The 20,322-nt window shown below is 45.0% G+C and overlaps 3 protein-coding genes across 3 annotated transcripts; 2 read left to right on the top strand and 1 right to left on the bottom strand.

The window, feature by feature from the left end:
• Positions 1-921: 921 nt before the first annotated feature.
• On the top strand, positions 922-1,428 carry DFL_002523 (uncharacterized protein; the record flags this gene model as incomplete). The annotated part of the gene is made up of 2 exons (XM_067631322.1): positions 922-994; positions 1,076-1,428. The coding sequence occupies 2 exons, from the start codon at positions 922-924 to the stop codon at positions 1,426-1,428; spliced, it is 426 nt and encodes a 141-aa protein (XP_067493878.1).
• An 11,885-nt stretch (positions 1,429-13,313) lies between these two features.
• DFL_002522 (uncharacterized protein) lies at positions 13,314-14,177 on the top strand (the record flags this gene model as incomplete). Its single annotated transcript, XM_067631321.1, has 1 exon — positions 13,314-14,177. The coding sequence occupies one exon, from the start codon at positions 13,314-13,316 to the stop codon at positions 14,175-14,177; it is 864 nt and encodes a 287-aa protein (XP_067493877.1).
• Positions 14,178-16,122: 1,945 nt separating this feature from the next.
• DFL_002521 (uncharacterized protein) lies at positions 16,123-18,945 on the bottom strand (the record flags this gene model as incomplete). Its single annotated transcript, XM_067631320.1, has 3 exons — positions 16,123-16,650; positions 17,121-18,594; positions 18,695-18,945. 3 exons carry the CDS (start codon positions 18,943-18,945, stop codon positions 16,123-16,125), a joined length of 2,253 nt encoding a protein of 750 aa, XP_067493876.1.
• Between the last annotated feature and the right edge of the window lie 1,377 nt (positions 18,946-20,322).

The raw sequence follows: 20,322 nt of genomic DNA, 5'->3' as shown, positions 1-20,322 counted from the left end.
AAAAAAAATCCCAATGCCAAAGCCCGGCCGATAGGCACAAGTAGCTTGGGTTGCAATTGCGCACCATACTGTCGCGAATTTGACTAAGCCATTCTGATATCCTTTCCCATGATTTTTCTTTTTATTTTTATTTTTCTGCTAGTACGCCGGTTCCATATTAATGTCAGATGTCAATGTAAAGTTTCACAGGATCTAACTGATATATTTAATATTTCTATTGGCATGATTCCGAACCACGCCTATGACTAACGGTGTCTAGGAAAGGGCCTCCATGATTCGATTCTAATCTAATGGAAATGCTTGGGTTGGTAAAGCGCTCGACATATCTCTAGACTTGTGGCACGATCTCAGCAAACATACAGAAATACATCTCGTATAGTGGTTATATTGTCGGTCGGGCCTTCGCGTTGTTCGCGAACTTGAGGAAAAAAGAAGCAAAAAAACGAAGCAAAAAAAAGAAGCAAAAAAAAAAAAAAAAAAAACCGTATTGAGAATGTGTATATATATCAGACCGTCTGCCCAAGCTCGAGCGATAAAAATGCGCCCTATAGCTCATCTCATCTTGCTGCTATATAAGGACTTAACTTGATCATCCGCGTTTGGCTCAGTCACCATTCACTCATCTTCCCCGATACCGGTTAACCAAACTTTGTTTCGTCGCTAGATACGCACACGAAGTCCACATACTACCGACACAAGAAGAGTCCCCGAGACTCCACATACCATACTGCTTACTTAAGTGCTTAATTAGGTGCTTACTTAAGTAGTTAGATGCGACATTATCAACATCGAAGCCTGTGTTTGACATCGAAATATTGTTATACCAGTACTCTGTAGGTAAGTTAAGCTAGGTGCTTACCTAAGTAGGTACACTAAGTAATACTTCATTATGCAGACCAAAGTATTTTAGACCAAGCTACGATGGCATTGGGAAAAATATCCGTTGGTAATCAGGATGAAAATTATGGATATATAGACCTTATCTCTATCAATGGTGTGTATATGTAAATGTATCTATCAGCTAGCTGTTATCCGACCTTAGCGTTTGACTTCTAATTCTCCGTTCACGTGCAAGGTACCTTGCGACCTTTGTTCAGCCAAGACGTTCCTCAAGCCCCAGCCGCCCCAGCCTCTGTTGGTATGGGGCTTAAATCTGGACAAAACCCGTCAATGCGGCCCAGCCCTGAACTTGGTCTGGTCCAGGATTCAAAAAATGTTCCTGATCTAGAGCCATGCCAACCCACATCTCGTCCAACCTTTCCCGAACCAACGTCAGCTTGTACCGGTTCAAACCACCTCCTTAGTCATATCGGCGGATGGGCGGCCAACACCAACAAGATCACTATTGACCAACTCTTGATCCCAAACGAGACTGCGGGCTACGACACTGCCGAGACTGTCTTAGTTCCACAGTTTGCCTTGGATTAGTCGATGATCACAATTCATTTTCAAAAGAAACGCCGGAAATTCGTCACGATTTCTATGTCTTCCACGCTGAAGCACACCTACATCATCAATTTACTCTCCAATGTTTCAGAAGCCCCGTGCCCTTTCTTGTCCTTCCTTACCTTTCTTTGCTGAGATGATTGCTTTTCGGAGGCGGGGTTTCTGGTTCAAGTTTATCGCGCCGTAGGCACGAATGTTACCGCATGTTTGCATTTCATAGCATGGGAGCGGATGATAATATACTAAGTACTGCCGCCCATGTTTTCCCCTTTTTGCGGAGGCTACAGTTCTATTCAGTTGAGTCCTTAGGTGGGTATATACAATGCAATATCCTTGAGATTCTTCTGTGTGACGAGCATGTAAATTTACCCTTACCAGGGTCAACACTTCGAGGCAGTTTGTCGGACGAGACCACCATGCACGTAAGAACTTACTTAGTCTAGCAATGTACAGAGTATAGTCCATGCCATATTATATCTGCCTTTTCCTTCATTTCTCAAATATTTGAATCGTGATATACTCAAAAATGATACGGAGCGATTGTGGGTATACCCCACCACTCCTCGAATTCGACTTGCGATTGACTCGGCCTCTGAAAGGGTTTCAGACTGCCCTATAAAGTCCGAGAGATGCTGAGCGCAATCGATACCGAAAACACTTGTTGAGATAAGTTTCGCTAGATTTCGGGATTCTTTAGATGTTGTACCCTCAAGTTTAATTTATCATATTTATTTCCAGCTCATGAGGTATTAAGAACCAATAAGTTGAACTTCTAGTTGGTAGTTCTTCACAAATGTAAATTCCAGATATCAATAATCTGATATCAATGCTAGCCCGGTCCCGCATGCCAACCGCCGCGAAGTAGTCACCGCTCACCTAACTATTCTCGGTTGGAGACTAAATAATTTTCTGAATGAAGCTGTATTCTCTGCCCCGGCTTGCGGAGTAGTCCTAGGTTAGGTATGAGATCGACCTAGGCCTTAGCTTGAGCTTAATGTAGTCATTTTACACTCTGGCGAAAACGTTCATGTGTGTTGCCTACGCGTAGACGTTGTAATGATTAAGCGGATTTTTGTCCACAATTACGTTCTGGCTCATGAAGTACTCGTGCTCAAGCGCTCAAGCTGCTCTACAGCCCTATCACCCTTTAAACACGACTACTCCGGAGCTGAGAGTTGACTACGAGGCTGGTCGTGTTTCAAAAATATTATACGGTAGTCTGATTCCTATGCGGGTATCATTTAACACCCAAATCTGTTTGGGCTTACATGGAAGGATTCTTTTTTTTTACTTTCCCTTACCACCATTCAGCCGTCCAACCCGCCGTCCAACCCTTTGAGCTTTCACAATTGATTTTTTGGCCTAAGAAACCAGACTGTCGCTTAAGCACACCGCCTGGACTCGAGACTACGAGAATCCCTGCCGAGACCTCCACACGAGCAGCATTAGCTTCATTTTTGAATACAGGATAGGGCTGTCTGCGCCACAAAGCCCAAATGGCCTTTATAATCAAGCTCGTGAGGGTATCCGAGGTTCTCGATGAAATCTTACAATACCTTTGCGACATAGAAATCTTATACCTAGCCTCTACTTGCAAATCCCTCTATACTCCTTGCTCTCGCTATCTATGGGGACTTTGCGTGTAGAAAGAAGCGTATACTCCTCTTCAGGCGGAATTATATCCTCGAGGTTGCAGTATCTATCGATCATCGAAGAATATTGATCTAAATCTTCTTGGATCAAATATACGCGATATGTCGTATTCGGCCGGATTATGGATAACTGTTTGGGGGGTTTACGGGCTATAACGAGGTCGTTAGAAGCTAAAAGACCGTGTCCCAACCGCATAGACTTCGAAAAATTTTCTAACGGCTCAGGGTGAGCACTACTGTCTATATATTCTCCCCTAACAACATACCTCCTAGGGCTTTTGAACCAACAACCGGCCGCTTTCTAACTTTAGATATCGGCCCTCGCCAGATATTGGAATGTTTCGACCCTTTGCACAACCTGAAAAAGTACTCGAAATCTAGATCATCACAGGAATTTAATATCTTGCTACAATCCAAAGTTGTTCACTTGTTGCCTGAATTTGTCGACCTTGACAAAGTTACAAAGCTCACTCTGGGTTCATTAGTCGAACTATTGAATGAAAGGAATTGAAGACCTGGCGATGGCCCTGAAGGAGAGCATCAACCTCACCTATTTTTCGTGGAACGGGGATGCAAAGAGATCCAAAAAATGTCAGATCTCGAAAATCTAGGATTCCCTGCATCAACTCCAAACCGCTGTGACCAATTTGTGACACCTCAGAGACTTAAAAACTCACCAATACCTATTCCATCCTCTTTTTCATACCTGCAGAGACTATGAGGATATTGTCACTAGACTGCATAGCACCCGAGGAATGGTGGCGACGCTTCGCTAATTGTCCATTAAACTCTATCGATCAATCGTGTAACTGGATGCGACTCTCCTGACGGCTTACGAGGGTTCGTTGACGAAAGTATGGCAAAATTAGGCACCCTTGTACTGGAAGACGTGGTAGTACGAAGCCTCAAGAAGGTTTCCTGCAATCGGTCTCCGAAGAATATCCCCAGAACTTGATGGAATGTATGTTCCGGAATAATATGGGCCTTGATCTCGATTCTCGAACAGAAATGAAGCGTCAAGATGCTGTCCACCTGATAGGAGAGTGTCAGAAATTATATGATCAAGAACATCGGACTTGTCTTGAATTGGTTGTCATTCGCTACACGATGAAATTCGCCGAAGGCTATGAGGTAGATGTAGAACAGGCTTTGGAGTTTCTGGGGGAGTGCGCTGAAATGCTCGTTCTGATTGTACAGCCAGATTATCTCGAAAGTTTGAAGGACTAGATCCGCGAGAAAGAGCTTGCTGAGAGTATCGGGAAAAGTAGTGAGGGTGACCTCGGAGCTGAAGCAAGAGATAGTAAAAGTCAGAACCTTACGGGGGATGTAGTAGAGAAGGCGAGGAATTTTGTTGTACCATTAGTTTTCGAAATTTCTGGGGCACTTCGAGGCGTTAAAGGGAGGGTAATAGATGCCATGGCTAAGAAGCTAGCGAAGGGCGAAGATATTATAATGAAGGTCGCGATGGGTATGTTGGAAGATGCAGTGGTCCGTATTCAAAATGTAAGGCAAGGCATTCGCGATTTTAGTTGAAGTTCTTGGAGTGTTTTTGTCAATGAAAAATCCTCAGCCTTTCAGCTCCTTAACAGGTATTGCCGGTCTGGAGGTGGAGATGCGGGGGAAAACTTTTTGCCTAACTGCACCACCCTGCATTGCAAACAAACGACAGAACAGCATACAGCTGGGAGATTAAGAATTCTACTTCTTATTATTACAGTAAAATTAAAACTGTTCCTTCATCTGAACATATTCTTTTCGTTTTAGCTTATGCTTTTCTCGACTTTTCTCGACTTTAACTTTGTTCGCCATACCATCGTGATTCCATTTAGAGGTGGCTTGTTCTCTCGGGAAAAAAATATCATTTTCTTAAGCTAGTGAGTACCCGAGTTTAGCTATATCCGAATACTTACAAGACACTTAGCCAACTGGATTAAACATGATGTATCTAGACTTTCATGAATCTACCCCGGCAATACGCTTGTATTGTTTGTGCCGCCAATTAATACATGCTACGTATCGACGTTATTGTGCAATCATGATCAATCGAATCCACAATGTTGCAAGACCAGCCCCGAGCTACAGCGACACCACGTCGTTGGCCCCAATCACGTTCAGTGTTTGTAGCTCGTATTTTAACTCTCAGGAACCCGAGACGATAGATTAGTGACGCTTACGGTTAATCCTCCATCTTGACTTAGGCTTACCTATCATATTTCTTTTAAATTAAATTTTTTTTGAAAGTCTCGAACTATGTATACGTATACTTCCTCAGTACCGCGATTCTCAGCCCCACTGGGGTTTAGTTTTGATATAGGAGGTCTTAGGCTTCCTTTAGCACTTTCGTTTCTTCAAATCCTTTTCCTTCTGCGCCCTGTAACGGTCTCCAATGAGGTCTGTTTTCAATCAGGATTCAGGGTTAGGAATGCTCATGAATGGTTAACAAAGTTTGGCACCTGAGGGAAGGCTTAGTTGAGGATCTGGTGGGAAAGGGAGAACTCTCCAGCCCACTCTTTCGGAGCCTAACTTTTCGTGCTATGGTTTATGGAATGCAAACCCTTTGTTTACAATCCAAATGAAGGGCCAGTGCATTAGCCCGGAAGGGTTACACGTTGTATTTGGAGCGTCTACACGCTTGGGAAGCCACTCGATACCGATTGACTGGTTGTGCCTCGCCCGGCCCGTGCCTTCAGTCCCAAAAACCAGAAAACTGGTTTCGAGATTGTGGATGCCCATGTTATGTGTGTTTGCTAAGTTCCGAACTTGAACTTGCAGGTGGGCGTTTATGCAAGTTCTGCCCAGGCATCCTGAGGAGGATACCACACTATCTTCAAACCCAAAGACACCCATCATGCATCAGCCTTTCAGGCAAATTTCAAAAATTCGACCACAGAACGATTGACCTAGTTCTTGGGTCTAGCTAAGATGATTAAAGTGACAATATATCAGGAAAAAGTCGTTCGAGCGACGTAGTTTGAGCTTCAGGTTTGTCCCTATTTCTTATCCTACCATCTGATCATCAACGATTGAAGCTTCCCCTTAAAATTAATTCCCGCGGCACAGCAGACTGGACCATAGAGACAAGCCAACTTTTTTAACGGCAGCGGAAGCTCAAAGCTGGCAGGCAAGTGTTCGAGCCCACAAACCAGAAAGTCGATGTCGATTGCCAAAGTTTTCCCAAGCCGCGGGCACGTATGCATTCCTATGCCGGGTAAATGAAGCCTATGTATCCCACCCACCCACAATCTAGATTATTTAGCAGGGACCAGCTAGTCTAGGTTTGCGAGGCCGGATCGATGCACGCGGTTCGCCCTTGACGGAACATTTCAGTTGGTTGGGGTATGGAATGGTAGCCTGCCCGCCTGCCCCGGTGCTTCCAATACCAGATCCTTAAAGACTTGAATTCAAACGAATAAAGTTTAACACCGACGGTAAAGTTCTCATTTCGATGAGCTAATGCCCTCATGTTGCAGCTCTAAAGAAGAATCGTCTCGTCAGTTGCAGAAGTTTACTGGCCGAAGTGAATACTAAGATTTCTAACAGAAAGATCTAATCTGAATACAAGCCTCCTTTCAGAGCTAACGTACTGGCACAGCCCATACTAAATTCCTGCTTCCTATTAATTTAAGTTATCATTAGGAAGTAGATGACGTATTGCCATAGGTTAGCAATGATCATATGAATGGATCTCGTTTTCGAAATTAACTTAGGAATTCCTGATAAATTAACTACAGGTTTAAAGGATCCCTAAACTGTTCCGCATCCTGATTTGATGAGAGGGAAAGGAACAGGAAATCAGTATTTCCTTCAACTGAAACACTAATTGGGCCAGTTGGAAAGAATATCGAATGTTGACTCCCCTCCCAAACACCAATCCTCGCCTAGCCAAGCAACTTAACTTTCTTTCCCCCTTCTTTCAACATGTACAATCATTTCGAAGGATGATAGGATCGGGCCGTTTTAATTTTTACAATGCAAAATTGCACAAGGTTGTGTTTTAGTTCTTTTGTGTTTCAGACTCAATGCAAAGAACCTTCTTGCACGTTCAACGGTACCATGCCGTGCACCGCCGGAAGCCAATTGTACGTAACGGCTACTGTTGCATGAAATTCAGTTAGAGGCGTCTTGCCAAGCCCTGTAACACCGTTTCTTTTGATTCAGATCTGTCCCCTGTTCAGATATCTCGATAACTATATCGATAAATTCTTCATCGGGAGCAAGTTTAAGCGCCCCTTCTTTCCGATCCGGATTCATCTAGTAGACCAGATGAATCTGTATCAAAATCTGTGGCTGAGGAATCATTCTTCATGGATGATAGTCAGCAACGTTGGCACGTTTGTTGCGTCAAACCTCTAGTGCCTTCGCCTTTTCCTGTGGTTATACCAGTTTCCCTCATGATCAGTTGACCAAGAATACTCAGATACTTTTTTTTCTCCGGGCGGTGCAGCTTTTATTGTGCGAAATAAATGGATTTCAGAGCGACCAAGGAAAATTATTTCAAATGTAATTGGATACAACAGGCACTGGAAGTGCTGAAGTGAATATACCGTATACTAGCTCCGTTAATGTGGCAGGGCTGAGCTCCAATTTATGTTGCTCTATGAAATGGGACTTTAAAGTAACTCTGGATACTTCCCCCCCGTTTTCACATGCTACTTCATTGAAGTGTCAATTGAGGCAGTGTATACTCATCAACTAATACCAAGCGCACGATCAATGACTCAAAATACACAGCAATCGCAAGGCACGGTATGCAGGTTCCTCCTCCACAGCACGTGTATTAATGCATGCAATGGAGATCGATATGCCTGCAAATGCATCGATGGATACTGGTTCCGAATGCCGGCTTGACAGCCGCGGCACTAAATGCGAGTATCCGGTCGCAACCATTGCTCTTGAAACGCATTGCTCTTTTGGTTAAATTCTCGCTCGACTATTCCGAAACTAGTTTATCAGATGCGACAGCCAGAAAATGAGGCGAACTTTCGGTGAAGGAATTAAATGCACTAGTTCCAAAGTTCGTCATCTAGGGTGGCTCAAAGCAGGCTTATTCGAGTCAAGTGATATTGCCCTCCCCAACTACATGGGTCGGTAAAGATATAGGAATCTGAATCTGAATGTACCAAAAGCTTGTACTCACAAATCTTGATTGGTCCTGTCGAAAAATCTTGATCATAACGATTAGGTCCTGATTACAACCATGGCCAAGCCAAATTCATTCTAAACCTCCTATGCTATCAGGAGCCTAAATGTTAAGAAACGTTCCAAATCCTATAGGCCCATCAGGATTGGGAAACTAGGAGAGGAATTATGGGATCGTGATGGAGATTTACGGCCGGACCCGAATTCATTAGGATAGCACAGAGCTATGATGTGAATCACGTACCATAGATTATTAGTTGCGAAATTTCCTTGTTCCCTGATTTAAATTTTAATTTTCCACCAATTAATATCTCATTCTTCCCACATCCTAGGTCGCTGAGACCCCATATAGGATGGTTGTCATTTGATCAGGAATATTAGCAGTTTGGCCTTAGCTAATTAGGGCCAGTTATTGATTTTGCGGCGGTGTCCTAAATGGCGTATATACCCAGCTATATATAAGTCCCCCTTCGGCCTTGACCCAATCGACTTTGAATTCGCTTCCTATCTACCAGACATCTTCAAAGCGCGCTGATTCCGCTAAAAAAAAAGGCCTCTCCTTCTTGCCCCTCCTTTGGCAAGAATTTATATATATATATATTGCTTTGAAGCCCACCTTGTAAGAATTTATGATACAAGTCCTTATCCCTTCGTCAACTTGCTAAAAATTCCTTTTTCATAAAGATCAAAAGTTGAGGTTGATATCACCAGAAGAAAAGAAAAGACGACACTACCACCCTCGACCGTCGACATGGATTTAAACACTACTAATAACGGCTATGCCGCAAAAATTGGTACGTTTTATATCTCCAGGCAGTTAGCCTTTCGAATATAATCTGCATAACGTAAATCCCAACACTGTGGGGTTCCCGGGTTATTACTAATCCTTGAGGGCATACTTTACAACTTTAGATGTCGGACGCCAAATGGACGACAACCCTCGGGCCGTCACAGACAATGTTCCACGAGTTCAGCCAGGGCCCAATCCCTCCACAGGACCAAGGCCGCAACCTCCAAAGGGAAACAATCCGGGGACGAAGCCCGATCCTAAGGAGAAACCTGATCCCCGTCGTAAAACCGACGGCCGGGCCGTTAGGGGAGCTGAGACGTTTGTGTTTTAAGGAAGCTGAATGGCGAGAGACATGGCTCATTCGATGTAAGTGTTCCGAAATATTCGGTCATCTGCCCTGTGTTACTGCGATACTGACCGTTAGTGACAGAAAACGAGGTTTAGGCCGATCGGAAACAGTTGGGGCTGGAGGACGGAATGCGAAGGTTGGCCATCTATGTGTTGTCAGTGTTGGATGTTAGAGCCCACTCCAACTAACCGTCTGCCCAGACCTAGACCGTCGACCATCTATGCTATGGGTCGGCCTGCGACATAAACTTAAACAGGTTGGCCTCGCGATCGTGAGATGAGGCCATACGTAATATCCAAGGCGACCGGCCAAAGATGCAACAAGTCGATATAAGACCATACGTAATCGACGTTTTCCTTTTGCTTGAGCTATGTTAGGAATTTTTGTCTTTGGTAGAATTTGATACTCGGATTACGGTGGAAGTTTGAATTTGTAGACCTGTGATTCTCGATTTCGCTTGAAAAGCTTATTCTTCTGTGCCGGGAACGCACCTGTATTTACTCGCTCGTTGATGTAGTTAACTCTGGCCTGTTTCTCTTCACATAAACCCCCGCTGTCAAAATATTAAGGAAGGAGATTTGATAGGTTTCTTTATCGCTGTGCCTTATCCTACGGCCGAGAAAGACGAAAGAGCAGCAGCATTGTCCGAGCTGGTGCTTGAATTGAACCTTAAACTTAGGAATGCGTTACTTGGTGCTGAAAATACCGGCCATCCAGGTGTATCGAATATCGCTCTAACAGAAGGTCGTTATGATCTGCTTTGTTCGCTATTGTCAGTGTGTGGTTCGTTCGTTGAAGCTTGATCGTGAGCTGAGTCTGGAGTAAGTTTGGCTTATAGACTGGCCTCTCACCCCGCAGCCCGGCCACCTCATTTTTTGGAGAGAAAAGGGACACTACATCTGGTGAAAGGAAGGAAAAAAAAAAAAAAAGGAAACCGTGAAACAAAAAAAATATATCTTTAGCCTCCCTGTTCGCGTTCTGCGCTGTTAAATTTTGGTTAGCTCCGCGCTCTTGCATGTAGAGAATGATGCCCGGGGTTATCTATTTGATATCAATTGGTAGGCGTACTCTCAATAAATTATTGTATTCCCAAAGCTGCATTCTCGAAGATCCGAGGAACTTTTGCCGGGATTCAAATGGATAAGGAGAAACAGACTCTTCCAAGACTCGTTAGTTTTTTTATCTAGGCTAGATGGTAGTACGAAATATGAAGAATGAAGGTCTCATGGAAGCGCCCGGCGGGAATTTGACAGATAACAGTTAAAACCGTTGTGATGATCAACGTGTGAAGGCTGCAATTGGCTTTCCTCGAAGCCACAGGTTTATCAAACCAGCCAAAGTCTAGGAGTACTGGCCAGGTTCTCGCATGTCTGCAAGTAGCTAGTATCCATACCGACTCATGCATAAGTTCCTTGCTCTCGACTCCGGATACCGAAAATTAGCCCTTGCACCAACTAACCAGCGAACAAAGTTTGCGCAAAAAAGGGGGGAAGGTGAAAAGAAGGACCATAGAAGAAGAGATGGAGCATCGATTGGGGATTCTGGTGGGACTAACTGCAAAAAATGCACCGATTTCTACCTGCTGCTGTACATTTCGTATGCATGTAGGTATATGCGGGCGCAGCGCTAAAATGCATATGAAACCACAAAAGTCGACTCGAACATAGACTAGTTCTGATCTTTCAGCAAGAAGCTCTTGGCCTCAGCTCCCATCCCACTGAATATTAGGTCTCCTAAGTTCCAGAGCGCGCCCGACCGCGTTATGAGCTACATATTTTAAATGTTTTCCATTCCCATCGGAAAGATGTCGGGGCAAGCTGAGCATCCCAACACACTTCAGCTATACAGAGCGTTGCATTATCAAGTAGAGGGACCACCATGGCCACGGGATCTTGGTACTAATATATTAAACCGACATCACGAATTTAATTGTCGAGCTATTGATCGCAAATAAACTATATTCGGATTGGACCGACTCTTTTTTAATTTTGTTACTCTTTTTGCCCCAGAAATAGCTGTCGGAACTGTTGGACCACGGGTTTTAATAACCTTTAGTGACAGCGTCTGAGCTGAGCTCAGAGCAGCAAACACCAAGCGAATTCGCATGAATTGACAGAACGAAGAAAGACCGATTTCCTATAAAGAGACCAAACTAGGTAAGCAATATACGAATTCACGAGTATCGATATATCGATAGATCCAGACAATTAATTAATATTGTCGCACGATATTGAAATTAATTGGACAAAAAACTAGATATGCATATGCGGATGACTCCCGAGACTTATACGTACACGTACCAGTCGGTCACGCTGCATGCGGAATACTCGAATTCCCCGACTGGCCAGAGACTTTGAGACTACAAATACCTGTCTTCTACCTCCGGGCGTCGCATTACACCTCTATTTGAAAGGCTAGAGCCTTCCGGTCGGATCCCACTTATCTAAAATGAGATATACTCATTTGAACTTGGGATGCTTGGATCTCAAGGGTCGTAACTACCGTTATGATATTTGTGTGTGAAAGGAAGGACCGGGACTTCAAGTTTCAATCCGGCGGACAATTCTAGTTGGTGTTTCTCGGGAGTGTTTCACCGGGGTAGTGTCTACGTACGAAGGTATACACCTTCTATATTTCGTAGATATGTACTCATTAATAAATTCTAAGAACGAGTTGACAAAGTGGTACTAGTTTCAAATACAAGGTATCTAAAAGTTCGCTAAGGTAAGGTACCTAGATCATTGGTCTAACAAGATCATCAGAACTAACTAGATGTGCGCGAGAACCAATTAAATCCATTTTCCCAAACCTGTTCATTGCATTCCGGTCCCCGCAAATCGGATAACTTGATTAAAAGTTCTGCAGAGGACCGACGAGGAATGAATAAAAAGTGACAAAAACTAATTCGGAGACGCTGCAACTTCGATCTATGGATATCTATATTAGGTATAGTGCAGTCTGGGATATAGTTCGCTAATTTTCTGGGATCCCCTCCACAGTGTCGAAACTGTAATAATGGTTAGCGAATTCTGCCGATGGCCTTGCAACCGGTTGTAATATTTATAATTGCCAGAGCACAAGATGAACGCCTTGACGAGGTAATCGTGATTTTATTGTTTTATTATAACGTAATCTTGCACAAAAAGATTGCTACAGCTGCAAAATATACACTGCTGTTGTGTAAATTTGTAAGTTCGGCAAGGTCACCCAGCAGCAATAGAACGTTAACTATTGCATTGGTATTGCGCAAGCAGTACCTATAAATCCTAATCCCCGTTCCTGTTTCCCAACACAATTAGACTAATTCCCATATTAATTTTGATCTATAGCGGCAGCTAAGGTTGAAAACTGGTAGATTGTCTAACCGTCGGTACCATTAGTAATTCCGACCCCATCCGCATTACACACATCTGGCGGAGCGCCTGAACCCAAATACGCTGACATAACCCACCATCCCAATTCGTGTTATCCCTCGGCCCGGCCTTGAAACTTTTAACTTTGCCGACTCGTGGATCCCTGGAACCCCGCCAAACGAGTCAAAGGTTGTATCTCAGCCCTAGACAAAAGCAGTAATAGCTGAAGTATCATCTACAAAACCGTTCCTTCAGAAGCACGCAATGCGGGGGAGGTTGGTAATCTGAATGGCGTCAACCTAATGGTTTGAAATCGGTGTATTCCCAATCGACGGGCCTGCCGCGAATTGGGCATGGGCTTGCATGTATATAACGACATTGTTTGAAGCCGTTCGGGTCATTGATTTCGTAATTTCATCCCGCACTTGATTGCTTATATAGTAAGGTCTATGGTAGCTTCTCTTCTTCGGAGAACTCTTTTAAATTCAAGCCATTTTCTCAACCACTCCAGCACAGGTTATCGACAAGTGCACAATACCACATCCAACACTTTCCGCTATCTAAACTTCTCGACGTTAACCAAAATGTCCCCAGCACCAATTGTGGACCACTACACCACCGGAACCCTCTTTTATACTATTCCACCCGCCGATGGCTCTAAGCCTTACACCAATATCAATAGTTCCGCATCTGGAGTTCGGGAAACTAACATCAGTCTGAACCCCGTTAATGTCAAAATCAACAACATCCGCACAACTTCGACTCCAATTGGTCTCGACGTCACCGGTTTTGACGTTCAAACGGTGCCATCCCCGTTCTCTCAAAACCACGAAAACTTTCTTGACGAGGAAAGGGTTCAATCAGAATATTATGACGAAATCCGCGCTGCACTTCTAAAGGCCACTGGTGCAAAAGAAGTCTTCATCTTCGACCACACCATCCGTCGTCGCACACCCCAAACCGTAGACGATAACCCTTCAACCCGACAGCCCGTAGCCCGTGTCCACGTCGACCAAACAACTATCGCAGCATACAACCGTGTTAGAAGACATCTAGGCGATCGCGCCGAAGAGCTACTTAAGAATCGCTTCCAGCTTATTAATGTCTGGCGCCCAATCCAACACGCTGCGTCTGACCATCCACTCGCTGTCAGTTCCTATAAATCTATACAGCAAAAGGATTTGCTCGCCACAACTTTGGTTTACCCACCACCACTACCAAACGGCGAGACCTACTCCGTAACTCATGATCCTAGCCACGAGTGGTACTACGTAAAAGATATGACGGTGGATGAGATTTTGTTTATCAAGTGTTTCGATACCGAAGGCTTGAAGGATGACAGCGGAGTGGCATTGTTGACACCACATACAGCTTTCGAGGATCCGAATACCCCGGCCGATGCCCCATTGAGGCAGAGTATCGAGGTCAGGTGTTTGGTGTTCTTTTGATCCGGCAAGATAGACCTCGGAGAAGATAATAATCTAGGAGGGGAGGGTGATGATTTATGCATGGATTTGGCGCATGGTATTTGCGATTACAAGCTTCGGTATTTCAAGATCGTTCTCTATCGTTTAGGTCGCTCCTTTTCAAGTTCCGTTGTATAGCTTTGTTTTTTGAAATTTCTGTCTAAGCATGTTTTACTAGCTTTCTAGTCTCGTTCTTAGCTATCTCTATTAAACAGCGCAATATATAAACCCATCCACTAGTCCCATTACGGATACAGACCTTTGGGGAGTGTACCGGTCCAGCCTCGACAGGGCCACCGGCAAAGGACAGGATGGAGAGTAAGAAGGGGGATTTCATGATTATAGACAGAAGCGAAACACCCACTTCAAGACCTCTACTTTGATGAACTGAGCTCACGATGAGAGAAGCCAGGTCGGCAAGGAGAGGGTCTGCAGGGTCTTTATAGGCTCCTATGACCTCCCGCCCTCATAAAACACCGCGATATCGGCACTCAACCTTAACTTATATCATAACCCCTCCCTCGTGTCGAAAGCCATGCGGCCCTTCCATCGACCTCTTCATCCGTAATTTTTTGTTTTTTATCACCAGGTACCGGAACGCCATTCTTCCAATAGTAGCCTAGTTAAACTTGGTATTATGCACAAAGAAGTTCCCAAAGCCATAACTAGTTACCTTTATATGAGTTTTATCAGAGCAAGTACATCGATCTAGTGGCATTATGAAAAATAAGGGCTCGATTTCCCCACAAAAGTGTGCACAGATGCACCAGACCCGCATAGCCGATATTAAGAGCTATACTCTATCTAGCACATATCTCGCAGTTTCCCAGCGCCCTCGTGTTAACTCGATTTATTACAGTTCAAGTATACTTGATTATAACCTTCTCGCGGAACCCGTTTCCGCTAGGCGAGAAACAGGCTTCTGCCGTTTGAGGCCCGCTTTCCAAGCGATTTCGAGAGTTCTAGCTCGTATTGAGGTCACAGAGTGGGTCTCCATCGTGGGATTTTAGTAAGCTGGAGCTACGAATCAAGGAAACGATCGTACAGACACGAACTTTAATCTAAATCCAAGGTCTACAAGGAGACTCCACTTAACCGTGTCAAGATACTGTCAAGAGGAGGTATATCTAATAGGATTTTACTATACATATTGCTTTTTTGTATTAATCCACCCTCCGGATCCCGGGGGCTCTGCAAGTTCAAGTAGTGCAAGACGAAGTTAGATAATTAGAACACTACCGTTAGGTAACAATCGCATTGCAAAAATACGAGCGGTTGGTGGTGGCATTTCATCGAAGAACAAAAACCACGGAGTCAACGCACAGAGTGGTGTCTGAAAGATTCAGCATTGTAGCTTCCGATCTGCGATCGTTGCCACTAAGTGTCTTGTAAAGACGACCGGCATGCATTAGGCACAGTGAGTACAAGTCGGATGTAAAGGGAAATCCACCGTTTAGTTCGGTTGTTTCGATCAATATCGATGTACCAACAGGACGATATCAAAATATCAAAAGCGAAACAGCGGGACTCGACTGGTATAAAGGTGCAGCGAACAAACGATAGTTCAGTATCTTAATACATCTTCTAAAGCTTAGAACCGTTAGTCGGAAATACTTGTTTGTAGCCCTAGATAGGCGATACGTAAATCATGTTGTGTATTTCCATTCTCTAAGCTGCTTTCAAACCAGACCCGATTCCCTCAACACCATGCTACCCCCTTAACAAATTAACACCTTGATCTCCCTTGTTGACTCCGTAAATGTATATGGTAAAATAACGAAAGGTCTAGGCTGCTAAAAAAAACAATAGACTAAAAAAGAAAAACAAACACCGGGAACACCATAAACTAGCGCATCCCGAAAAAGGGGATAGTACGTATTAATAAACCAGTTAGTCCGCGATAAAGAATCCTGATTAAAAAAAAGTATTAGTGTTCTGTCGTCTCCTGATCCTCGGTTTTGTCCTGGCCCTGAATCGTCTTCTGGTCATGAACTGTTTCCTGATCCCGAGCTGTTCGTAAAGGTTGAGCGGGGGCCTCTGGTGTCAGTTGATGCATTCCTGATAAAACAATTGTATCAGCTTCAGACGGCTCTCCCGGCTCAACCCGAATAACCGATTCCATCATCGCTTGCATCAATTTGCTGGTCTTCGGAGCAGTCTTCCCAGTTCTAACTGCTCCCTCCTTCTTAATCCTGACCATCTTTGGTCCATACTCCAATGGAGTTTCTCCTCTCTCCTTCTTGTCCTGGTTCGTCTTCCATTTGATGCCACAGGCATTGCAAACAACAACGGTCTCGCCATCGATCTCGGCGCGTCGCCACAGACTAGTTTTATTTGTTCCACAGAGATGACAGTTCTTGCTGGGGTCTGCGATGCGCCCTTTGCGCGAATACTTCGTCTTAAGTTTCTGTTTTGGCAAATCAAGCGCGATGACGCCGTCCTCAAGGGTAAGATGCTAGGGTTAGAAAAAGGGTTGAAGTTAGCGTCGGTCTAGTCCGATCAAGGGTTCGTGCATTATCGATGCGCATCTGCGATGAGATTTTTTCGGTGGGGTAAAGTTGGAAGTGGGAGAAAAATGTGGGCGATGGTGGGGTTCTCTCATGCAGCTCAACAAAATCGGATTTGTGTGTGAAAGGAAAAAATTTTCCACCACAAAATCTCAAGGGTGGTATCTCGAAGTAGCCAATGAAACAAAGACGCTAGTCGAAACCTCCTCAGAAAACAGAGTAATTTGCATCGACTTGCATCTACGCCAAGAAATAATAAAAAAGAGATATAAAGGAAGGGTGCTTTTAGTGCGTTTTGGCGTGGCAGAGATGGTGTATATACAAGGAATAGGTGCTTGAGAACCTTGTTACGGGCCCACTATCGACGTAACAGGGAAGAACGAGATTTCCCTACACGGGACGCCCGAAGGGTACTTACCGATTTTTTCTTTGATTTGACAATCGATGTAGCAGGTTTTGGAATCTCCCTCTTGAGAAGATCCTTGTACATCGTCTCTTCTGCCGCGGCAGCCTCGGTAGCCGCTTTGGCTAGTCGTTTCTTGATTTCTTCCTCCTCCTTGAGTCTTCTTGCTTCGGCTTCTTGTGCTGCAAGGATTTCCGCATCGTCCCGCTTTAGACGCATGAGAAGATACCCATGATTAGCGCGGGTGTACCTTGACATGACGTCCTTCATGTAAGCTTGGACTGCTTCTTTAGGTTCAACTACTCTCGAGATGGGTTCTAAGGTTTTAGGGGTGGGAGTGTTGATGGTTATTGTTATCGGCTGGAAAGTTTGATCGGCCTCTGAGATATAGAGATACGATACGAGCAGTTGCGTGCCCTTCTGGCGGTACTCTAGGATGGATTTGCGAGGAATGTAATATCGATCACCAATGGTGGCGATACTAAACTCAAATACGACATCTTTGATATCTAGGTGCTTGCGGTCTGCGACGCTTAGCTGCTTAGGCTTGGGTAGGACCGTTACGGTCTGCCTTGGAATTACTGTTTGACCATTTTCGGGCGATCGAGCCGGAACTGGTCCAGCCGGTTGGATAGGCTGATACGTCGGTCTAGGTGCAGTTTGAGCTCCAGTGGTGGGAGAAGAGGCAGAGGGGCTCTGGGGCGGGCTCGATGGGGTCAGAGGCCCGAGAGCAGCCCTTTGGGCCTTCGCAGCAGCACTCGCACGAGCTAACGGGGTTAGTTCATCAATGTGGGCCTGGAAGGCTGCCAGTTGTTCCTTGTTGGCTTGGCCGGCGGCCACAACTCTCATCAAAGCCTTGAGATTAGGGTCATTTGAAGCACGGGTTGCCAGTAGCTGTATTACGGGGTCGGGGCCTGAGTTACTCTGTGATGGCCGTGCTGCTGAGAGGGGCGGGGGAGGCGAAGTATTAGTAAGAGAACCGGAACCACCAGCTTGCGCTAGTCGTGGATGTCCGTTTCCGTTGGCTTGTCCGTTCCCCTTGGAGTCAATTCTCCAAGCTAAATGGCCAGGCTCGTTAGGATTTCGAGGGCTACCAGGATGGAGGAGCTTTTGACCGTTCAAGTTGGATTGGTCTGCGACAGTTGGCTGCGGGGTGGCTACTTTCGTTGGGGTTGGTTTCGCAGCCAACGGCTTCGTAACGGGAAGCTTTGGCATCTGGGCCAACTGGGCTTGATATTGGTCCTGCTGGTGTAAAAACTCGAGGTCTCGTTGCCTTTCCTTCTCTCTATCCCTAACGGTGTAAAGTTTGGCTTCGAAAACATGCGGGTGAATGCTTATCATGCATTCGCCAATCTTGACCATAGAGTCTTTCGGAGGATTCGACAGGTCAACAACCTTCTTCTTAGTAGGCTTCGTCCAATATCGATCGAACATCTTTCCGGAGAGCCAGACATCTCGAGATCGGTCAAAAGCCGTTTGTAGGACGGCACTATAGTACAAAAATAATTCAATCTAGTCAGCATGCCTCCTTCTCTCTGTTTCTCTACTGATTTTTGTCTCCATCTCCAGATTCTCCAATTGATCCTTACCTTTCGGAGATCGTCTTCCATTCTCTACCAGGGAGTGTCTCCGGCTCTTGAAGTTGGCTTGAAGTTGGGAGCGGCCCGTGGGCCTCGAAACTCGTGGGCACTTCCTCAACCTCTGGTTCAGGTGTCGCTGGTCGCGAGGGTTCAACTGGAGTCGCACTCTTAGCGGGGACTCCTTTGGCCGCCTCTTGACGTTTGGCTGTGCCTCGAGTGGTGGACTCGCGCAGGGAGCGCTTCCTCTTTGTGTCGGCCATCTCACTTCCGAGATCCAGGGAGGGCCCTTATCGCTAGAAGTTTCGTGGCATCAATTATCCCGATGCTGGAGATAGCGATGTTGTCGGATGTCGGCGCTGGGACTTGGAAGCGGGAGAGGTTGAGGTGTGATGATGGAAACGCTTGAATCCCAGGCTGATGATGTTACATCCACGCAACACAAAGATGGCATTTGACCTCACACGCAACACAGCCGCCTTGTCGCACAAAGATAGTACCTTGTGCTGGACAACCGACAAAATATATAATATCTCTGCGTGGTGGCTATCATGCCACGGGCTATTTTCAAATTTAATCATTATCTCGGGCCTTGATACTCTAGACCGTTGATATCGAGCCAATGATATCTGGGGACCCAAGTCGTAGAGCTGGTTTGAGGGCTATGACGGCGGAACTTGGCAAGGAAGCTTGCAGCCTTGAGGGTAGGCCCTTCCGAATTTATTGGCTTGATTTTGTCTTAAAAGTTCGGTATACCGACTCCAAGTACTTACTTACTAAACTATATAATATAAATTGACGGTATAAATGAATCCTGTTCATAAGCCGCTTCACCCCGTAATTGGGCTCCATTGTATATTGGCACGATATTTCGACAAACAACGTATGTATTATCCTAGCCTCGAGTCTAGGCGCTATATCCTCTCTATAATGTCTAGTATATATAGCTTCTGTTATAATCGTCTATGACTTTAGGTCCCGAGACTCTATGACTTTGTGTAGTAGACTTCTTTGGTGAGGTTGCTGCTTAGTCTCCGGGACCAGTTGCGAATTCGTGTAACATTGCCTGTTGCGTAAGGCGTCTCAACCCAGACCGCTATCGTCAAAATTAAAAATCCAACAAACCTCATAACGCAAAATTCAAACCGCACCGATTTCAGACTCGAATGTTGCGCATGTCAACTACGGGTCTCAAAGCTATCAACTACGAGCCTATAGGCTACTCAGCAGCCTATGAACGAACCTACAAGAAGACTAAATCCACCTTATGTTTCGAGCCTCAAAAACATCACGTGAAAACAATACACACCCCCTTTTATTCCCAGAACCCTTTTCTTCTTCACGGGAGATCAACATTCATTCCCCTGTAAAACAGTCACGTACTACCAAAGTCATAGTTACTTCTAAACACAATATTGGAAGTTATTTTGGAGCAGAAAATCTTATTTACAAAAATACCTTGTTTCCTCTTGGGACTTCTAAACTTCCAAACTAAAAGGTATTGACTCATTTCAGAACTCATAATACATCTGTGTTAAATTGTTTCTAAAGCGAAAACGCAGCCGTGGCAGAAAAGGGTTCGTGGCTACGGCTCCTGGTCATACTGAATGTGTGAACGCGAAACCAACCGCAAATACGAT

This window comes from Arthrobotrys flagrans (genome assembly GCF_004000055.1).
Source record: "Arthrobotrys flagrans strain CBS H-5679 chromosome Unknown unitig_3, whole genome shotgun sequence".
NCBI classification, from domain to species: Eukaryota; Fungi; Ascomycota; class Orbiliomycetes; order Orbiliales; family Orbiliaceae; genus Arthrobotrys; species Arthrobotrys flagrans.
The sequence above is the reverse complement of the archived record's forward strand: the minus strand, read 5'-3'. Positions and strand labels throughout refer to the sequence as shown.